At 39.6% G+C, this 9,388-nt stretch overlaps 1 protein-coding gene across 1 annotated transcript in view; it reads right to left on the reverse strand.

Moving 5' to 3' along the window:
- Positions 1 to 5,520: 5,520 nt before the first annotated feature.
- CHRM3 (cholinergic receptor muscarinic 3) overlaps positions 5,521 to 9,388 on the reverse strand; it is a 201,974-nt gene continuing 198,106 nt past the window's right edge. The window contains exon 3 of the mRNA XM_009276253.1: positions 5,521 to 7,478. Coding sequence (XP_009274528.1) covers positions 5,657 to 7,478 — 1,822 coding nt within the window. The 3' untranslated portion in view covers positions 5,521 to 5,656. The remainder of the gene's footprint in view (positions 7,479 to 9,388) is intronic.

Consider the following 9,388-nt stretch of genomic DNA (forward strand, 5'->3'; position numbering starts at 1 on the left):
ATATACATCCGTACACATTACTGTAGATGCGTGTGCATCTCTCCATACATACATACACAGTACTATGTCATACATATGTTATCCTTCTGAGATATACGTAGTGCATAGAGATGTATAGGTACAATATGCATACCACATGATACATGTTGGAATAAGCCATGAAATAAGTAGCACTTATCTTAGTGTTTTCCTCTGTCACCTGTACTCCATCCATTAAACAATCTCTGTCAGGGCTAACTGAACCCCCCCTGAGCCATTTTAATATTTAAAATTAAGCAAAACATCCTCAAGCACATCTAGGAGGGTATCTGGAAATAACTACAACAATCTTTCTTGAGAAAAAAAATTACAATCTATGTTGTATTTTGAATGCACAATGTGGGTGGTGAAAAGTAGTCAAAGCCCTGAATGCCAGCATGGCACAGCTAATGAGTTTGCCAATTAAGATGGTGAAAACCTGTCAATGACAGCAAATACCGTGATGGTCAATCTCAGCCAATTGTGGTGCCACAGTGTACGAAACGGAATAAACATTGTGTATAGTTCCAAACACCCCTACTCACACTCAACTTGTTCCCTACAAATAGCATGATTGGATTAGCCACCCCCTGTCTGCTTACCTTAAAAGCTGAAGTACAAAAATGCCCAAGTAACAGACATTACAAATTAGTATTTTCCCCAATATCTTTCTGGCAGCTCCTAAAAGTAGAAGTAGAAAAGTGCAGAACCTACAAAAGACCTATGCCTGATACAAGGAATATCCTAATTAAATAAGGTTTTAAATTCTATGAAAACCTGAATGTTATACATGCTTTAGCTAAGCTTCCAAATAGAAGTGCTTGGGTATCATGGGAGTCGTTCATGAAACAGGAAAGACAGCCATCATTATGAACACCCCAACTCCACCAGACATCTGTACATATCCTTTGGGTTTACAAGAAGCAATCTACAATATATATCACTTTGATCTGCTCCCAGAAGCAAGTGCAGTGGTATTTGCATGGGTAAATACATAAAAGATAAAAGGAATATATAAAATAGAAAATCACAGAAGCTGGAAGCAAGTTGTGAAAAGGGACACTAGATTTACATGGGTCAAAGAGTATTCAGAGTTACCACAATGAATATGTATGTTTTTAGAAATTTTCAAATGCGTTACAATACGTGATGATTCATGAACTGGATGAGGTTCAAGCTAGTGGGGGCTTGGCAGACCATCCTTAGGGGCAGGTCATCCCCAGATGCCCCAAAGAAGGTCAGGCTTGGTGAACAGCCAACTTGTGGTACAGACCGTTTCTGTTGATAAGGGCCTGGAATATGTGGATCCTGCTCCATTTTTTTTTTTAATAAGTCTTATACACCCTTAGAAAAGAAAGTATCAGACCTCAACACTACAACTGCCGGAGCTAGTAATGTGCCTTCTGATAGTCTAAGAACAGCTTAACTTTGCATAGGAATATTTTGAAAGGAAAGAAAAAGCCTGACACCAAGACAAGCTTGTAAAGCACATTTTATGAAAAGAATCTGGGAGCCATTTGGAGGAGACTGAGGGTTTGGAATCTGAAAGATAAATTTGAATAGGGATGTATAAATAGTCAGATGGTCAAGGGGGCAATTGAAAAGCAGTTTATAGCATGATACTCCATGACTATCCCTACCATATATATGGTAGCGTGATGATAACCGTATATTCAAAATTACTGATGCCGCTGATCAGGGAAAAAAGATAAAAATTTCCTTTTGCTTTCATCTTTGAATTCTGTAGAGGCAAACTGAGTGTACTTTGGGACTTGTATTCGCTTCTTATATATACAAGGTTGAAAATGAGCCAAGACTTCTTAGAATATTCTTGCAGAAGAAGTAAGGAACTATAATAGTCAAGACAACAAAATAAGAAAGCGAAGGTGTACATAATTGAGAAAGGTCACCACCTGCCTCAGAACATCTGTGTGGGTATCCTCACAAAACTGTCAGATTCCTTCAGGTCATTTACTGTTCAGGATATATAGATGCACAGGTTTAGATCCTGGGAACTGCTCAGGCCTCTCCTATATCGGTTTATCTTTAGAACAATGCCACACTGATCTGCAGCTTACATTTGCAGGAAGCGTGTTATGCTGGGGTAGGATAAAGTGCTTCATGCACCATGACACCTGGCCCTGGATCTTTGGATCGGACATTTCTCACAGCCTATACTGGTACAGAGGCAATAAACTTCTACCACAGTTTTACATCGAGAAAGCCAAGCATATATTGTAACGCATGTTGTTGTTTTCTTAGAGCTGTTCAGTGTCTGACAGTGACTGGGGTCTATTCTACGAAGCTTTCTCCAGACAACCCAGTGGCTCCTGCCTGCCTATTGCCTCCGACTTTTTGATCTTCTTTGTATGGAGTCTAATCTTGTATTATTGCAACTAATGGGGATGATGCCTGGTCTCTGAAAAAAACAGCTTTCTGTGTACTGTGTGAGGAGTGTTAATGGGACCAAGATGTTTGTCTGCCCTCAGAATGATGCTTTCTGTCATGTTTCTGACTTAATTTTCCTCAAAACAGATGAGATATTACCTCATTTGTACTTTTTAAAAGTAGCGCTGTGTCAGATTGTACCTTTTGGTCTTGCATTGTTCTTCTACAACCTATCATGTGCGCCTGTGTTCATAAATAATATATCCACTTGTGCATATAGCTAAAATTTTTGTGTGTGCATGGGTTTAAAGCAAACACATAGACATATAAAATACAAATTAATTTGATTCCCACTGTACTTGTAACACAGCCAAATTCTTAATATTTTATAGTGCATATTCCATTAAATAAATAATAACTAAATTGATCTATGCTACAATATGTGTATACATCCACATTTTATGATGCCTGTAAATAACATTTTAAAGCCTGTTCACACATCAAAAGATAGGTTGTTTATTTCTTTGTTAAAACAATCCCAGGGTTTAACTCTTCCTATTATGTAAACAGTGGTGACAGCCGCTTTCAAGGAAGCTTAACTTCATTAAAAATAATAGTTTTCCATTGTAAAATAAATACTAATATACTATAAATCCCCCTGATGAACTCTGGCTTCCTTACATGCTCTCACATTTTGTGTATTAGGGGCGCAGCACTACTCTAGATATCAGAAGATAATAATATGGCAATATATATAGATATTGATATATATTTAAATGTTAAAACATTAGTTAGGTCAACTTGAGTAATGAATATATTTCAAATATAGGCTACTTTCTATAAATAAGGGTCATTAATTTTCTTTGCAACATGCGTGCCTTAGAAGTCTTTCCTTGTATGTGGCTACCAAACTGGTAAACCAATTCTGGGTATCTTTAGCTCAAAATGCACTTGTGACATATAGATGAAGCTTTAACTTTTTTTCGTGTTTTATACTAAACTTGTACTTGCAGTAGACTTGCAATATCATTTACAAGCTTACCTTTAGGTAGACATTTTAAACAACTCATACAAAAGAAAGATTTGTATGTCGAGTATTTGCTTTAGTGACAAGAAAGCTAGGTATACTCTATTCATTTCTCAAGCAGACCTTTATGAATCACTTTAAAAGGACACTACAGCTGAAGACTGAAGAGCAATATTTATCAACATTAAATAAAACATTTGGTGAAGTATGTATAAATATTTCTTCATATGAACATAACACAAAATTAAATAGTTCAGATACACAGACACCATTTAATATATTTCCACTGTTGTCAAAATCATCTGTAAACACCATCTCACACTGAATACAAAAGCAGCTTTTACATCAGTTCTGTGTTCACAACACTGATGCCCCTTTGTAAAAGAAGACATTTGTTTTGTTTTATTTTCAGCAAAATAAGAGTCTAAGCAATAAAAAAAGTTTTGGTCAGTTCAAAGGAGAATACAAAATTATCTTTCAACATGTAACTAAATCAGATTTAGAACAATAGTTTAAAGTACAATCCTTTCCCCAGGGGATCTCCGACTTTTATAAATCATGTTTGGTGCAGACCACATCACAAATACCAGGAAATACTGGTCATGTCTACGCTATAAATATTAAAGCCCTTTTAAATTTTTCTTTATAAAAAATTGCCAGGTTACAAATTGGCAATATCCACGTTTTTCGCAACACCGAATAACCTGGCATTAAACAGATCTAGGTGCACTTCTCCTAATGATTTTTAAAACAGATTCTGGAGAAGAAACACTTTTTAGTGAGCATCCTTCATGTGCAAAAATAAAGCATTTCCTTTACACAAATCTTTTGCATCTGAAGATCACCTGGGCAGAGAGTGCAAGCGGGGGGGCTCCACCAAGTTAAGACAGAAAATTACAACTCGAACTTTCATCGGAAGCCGTACAGATACTGTGCATTGGATCTGAGCTGGCTCTGAGAAGGGTGGTGCCTCCACACGGTGCAACTCAGGACAAGGCGTCGCAGTGTCCGTGCGTGCCCCGAGAGCAGCATAGCCGCCCGAGCACGAAATGGGGCTCCTGCTAATGGCTGCGCCCACCTGGTCCCTGAGCAACTCCCTTTGAGCATCAGCACTCTGCAGCCCAGATGTGGGCTCTCGCCATCCTACACCCTACAAAGATAACGTCATACTCTGCCCTGAATGTAGCCTTCAATTCCTTTTACCTTCGTATCTTTTAGAGGCGTGATAACTTTGGGGAGAGATACTGTGCTCAAGATTAAGGTTTTACTGGGCATGTGCCCCATTACAAAATTCTGTAGACTGCTAGGCTCACAGGCTGCGCTTTGGTTCTCTCCATTTGAAATGTGGACACCATGTTTTGATTTCAAAGATAAACTTGAATTTCAGGTGGCAAATAATGAGATATATATTTATAATATGATTTTCTGATTTTTTTTTTTTAATTTCACTCACATGTAATCGTGATGGGGGGGGCCCTGTAAGACCTAGAATAGATCACCTCATTCCTGGTATGTGTGTATTTTAGAGGTGTGAATGTATGTTATGCATACATACACACTCACGAACACACATATATATAACATGAGCTGCACACATAGATACTCGGCAATCAGGAATCAGGGGTACAATTAACAATATACCAGAAGAGAAGTAGACAGGAAGCTCTACCTGGACAACAAGAAGCAATTTTGCAACCTATACAGTGTCTCAAATAATTTCATAATCCTGTTTTGCTAGCTTGCTACATCTGTATGTGACTTGAACTGAAGGTTGTTGGATTCCTTGGAAACAGAAGAGTTGGGCTAGCTAGATGTGCTTACCTGAGATCCCAGAGTTGATTATAATCAAAGAGCTGGGCAGATCAGTAATGGGTTTATAATTGCTATACAGCTTCTTGCAAATTTGTAGGAAAACTTTATTAAGTAAGTCTTTCATTCCTTAGTAAAAATGTTGAAGTTTGTTAGTTTTTGCTGAATGCAGACTTGATTTTTATATTAAACTGGATTTATTAAAAGGATACATAAGCCTGGCAGCTGCTTTCACGTCTTGATGTTTAAATGTTTGAATCAGCACCCTAGAACCACCCTCCCACCCCAACCCATCCCATCCCATCCTTTCCTATCCTGTCCCGTCCCGTCTCATCCCGTCCTGTCCCGTCCTGTCCCATCCCGTCCCATCCCATCCCCCTTCATTATTTTTTTAATTGTTTAAAAAATACTATCCTATGAAGCCTCCCTAGGGATCCGCTTATGAAAAATGACGGACTGCCTTTGCTGATACTGCTGTTTGCGTCGTTTTCGTTTGTCACACTGGCACAGCAGTAGCATCTTGAAAGTGTTTCTGAATGTTTTGTTACACAGTGCATAGCACACAGGGTTCACTGTGCTATTGATGTAGCAAAGCCAGTACCCCAGGTTCCAGAAAGTTTTGGGGATACAGCTGCAAAAGGTGTTCACCAGAACCATGATGTTATATGGGGTCCAGGTAATGATGAAGGCAAACAAAATGGCACTGAGTGTCTGTGCCGCTTTCTTTTCTTTGATAAGTGACATTCGTTTTCGCTTTGTGATCTGACTTCTGGTCTTCAAGGCAAACTTTTTTGCCAGGGTTGCTTCCTTGAAGGACAAGGGCAGGGCTGCAGATGTCTTGGTCACTGACGAGATGCCATCAGAAGCTGTGGTTGTCTCTGCTGACCCTGGCTGAATTGGCAGCTTAGAAAAGCTCTTTTGGAAATTTCCACCATCCTGAACGCTTTTGGGAGGGTGCAATTTTTTAGGTTTCTTTTCCTTCGATTCTGTGTCGGATTTCTGCAGTTCATCCCCTGACTCATGCAAATCTTCTGAGGAGGGTAGTTTCGTGGAATTGAGGATGGCGCTGTGACCAGGAAGCTTCAGCACGATTGAATAGATGGCTCTGGTCTCTGCAGCGATGTCTTCTTCATCAGAGGAGGCTGAATTTTCAAGGGAGGCAGCAGCGTCGTTGTTGTTCCAGCTGTCGCTGCTGCTGTGCTCTTGGTCCCCCTGGTCTGCATTGGGTTCCCAGCTCTTCATTGTGAGCCAGAAGTGGCAGCGTCTGTATTTCCTTCGGGTGGAGCGTTTCATGCTCTGCCGTTGCAGCTCGTAGCTGCTGCAGCTCCGGGAGCTGCCTGTCTGGTGTACGAAGCGTGCTGCCTCTGCTTCACTGCCCGAAGCCTGTAGGCCTGCTAACTCTTTGGTGCGTTTCTCGGTCTCCTTGTAGATCCTCCAATACAAAATACTCATAATGGTGACTGGCAAGTAAAAGGCAGCTATGGCAGTGCCAAAAGTGATGACAGGTTCACTTAGAAACTGGATGAAACATTCATCAGGAGGTACAGTCCTCTCCCCAACAAAATACTGCCAGAACAAGATGGCAGGGGCCCAAAGAACAAAAGAGATGATCCATGCTAAACCAATCATCACCCCAGCCCTTTTGGTTGTTCGTTTGGCTCTGTACGTAAGTGGCCTCGTGATGGAAAAATACCTGTCAAAACTTATGACAAGGAGATTCATGACAGAGGCATTACTGGCGACATAGTCAATGGAGAGCCAAAGATCACAGGCCAAGTTTCCCAAAGCCCAGTGGTTCATGATGATGTATGTGGTGTAGAGATTCATGGAAATAACACCGATGATCAAATCTGCACAAGCAAGACTCAACAAGAAGTAGTTGTTGACCGTTTTCAGTTGTTTGTTAACCTTAAATGCAACAATCACTAGGATGTTTCCTATGATGGTCACCAGTGCAAGGATCCCAGTGAGGAAAGCAATCAAAACTACTTGCCAGACAGTGTGTCCACCCAGAGGGTCTTTGCTTGTGGCATTTAGGGACATGTTTGCTGACTCCACAGTGGAGAAGGGAAAACTCTCTGTAGTCTGAGGGAAATCATAGCTGCCAATGAGCGACGCTGCTTCATCGAGGAGTCCCGGTCCATGTGAATCTCTCTTCCAGAAGGAGCTCACATTTGAAAACAGGGGCGAGGCTGAACTGTTATTTTGCATGATCATTGTGGCTCTCTGACATAGTCTGCAGCAGGGAAAAAACAAACAAAACCCAGGTGAACAGGTGAAGATGGTAAATAGATAATCGTCCGCATACTCATACATAAAATCCCTTCAGCACTTTGAAAGATGTCTTTAAAAGCCAAGCTGCCTGTGACACATTCCAAGTCAGATGTGTACGTGGTAGTACTCATTTTACAGCTGTCATTAATCTAATCTCATCTAACCTGAGATTACACACATGTAATCTGTGTGCATATGATTACAGTAGTAATCACATACTGTTTCCCTAAAAACATTCAGTCACAGAAGAACCAAAATCCCAGGACAATTTGAACCCGCAGTAGTATTAAAATGCCCCCTAACTCTAACTCTTAATTAAAACGCTCCCTGACGGATCTATCCTGAACTCTACATCTCAACAGCCCACTACCCTGGAGCCTTCAAAAACTAAATGCCAGACACATGCAGCCACAAATCCTTCAAGTTCAAATCAATGCTGGTCCCCAGTGCTATCCTGGTACTAGCAAAACACAGCCCCAGCCTCTGCTGCCTCCAGTTACAGCTAATGACAAACAAAAATATCGTTCTGTCTTTCCTTAAACTATCGAGATACAAGTCAGCATCATTTCACTGTGTCAAGCTTCTCTAACTCGTGAGGCTGCAAAGATCTTTTCATTTTCATCTACATTTCAGCTGCCTGAGAAAGGTACTAAAAGTTCCATTAGCACTTTTTGCACATGCCACTATTCATTTTTCATGCACATTTTTATACTTGGACTAAGGGTTTTGTACATCTAATGACTTCAAAACACCTTTGGGGCAACGCATGTTAAAATTTCCTTTGAAAATATGGTCTCTAGAGACAGGAAGAAATGTTTGGCAGATGTATGTCAAAGCAATCATTAAATACTTCAGGAAAAGAGGGGAAAAGCATGAAAGGGATTCATAATTAAGCGTTAGTCCTTTTCCCCAAGTACTTATGTAAAATGAAGACATGCTCAGAATAGGAATTTGCATTTCCCTTATTTCATTAATTTCCGTGGTCATCTGACTAGATTCATTGTAATAAATCAATTATATCATCAAGCAGCACGAATTCTGATGCAAAAGTCCATTGCTGATAGTAAATGTTAAACAAAATACACTGTCAAAGAGAAATGTTTCTTCATTTTCTAACTGTGAATCCTTCCACAGTCAATATATTATGGCATGAGATACTAACGAGTATCACAATGCACTGGTGTTACACAAAATATTTACCCAAAAGAGGAGGTTTTGGGTTTGGTTCTTTAATTTACTTCTAAATTCTGTTTTCCCTTGAATTGTACTTGGTTTTGTTAGCAAGCCATAAGACACCATGTGAGTTTATATGGTGCAGCTTCTTTGACATATGCAGTAAACAGACCAACAATTCCTTCCCTTAGCCCATGCACAATAACTAACACAACCTCCTCCCCCATATTTCGATATCTAGCATAAATGAGATATTAATTTTTCTCTTTATTAATAGGAAGACAAGGTTACAATGATGCTGCCTTACCCTAATCAAATTCAATCCACTTTTAATGCATTCAACATCATATCAGACAGGATGTGAACGTAATAATAGCGTAATAATAACAACAGTAAATATTGCTCTGGGAAATCACACAGTTAAATTTAACTCTTTTCCTGATAGAAAGATTGAAAATTTGGAGCAACTCAAACAATTTCTAAAAAGAAAAATGGTAAGAATTTTATAAACTGTAAAACAACATCAATATCTTTGATTTTCTTAAAATCAAAGTAGGTTGAAACTTGCCCTGGTTTCAGCAGGGATAGAGTTAATTTCCTTCCTAGTAGCTGGTCCAGTGCTGTGTTTTGGATTTAGGATGAGAACAAAGTTGATAACACACCGATGTTTTAGTTGTTGCTAAGCAGTGCTTACACTAG

This window comes from Aptenodytes forsteri, unplaced genomic scaffold (genome assembly GCF_000699145.1).
Source record: "Aptenodytes forsteri isolate BGI_AS27 unplaced genomic scaffold, ASM69914v1 Scaffold10, whole genome shotgun sequence".
Classification (NCBI taxonomy): Eukaryota; Metazoa; Chordata; class Aves; order Sphenisciformes; family Spheniscidae; genus Aptenodytes; species Aptenodytes forsteri.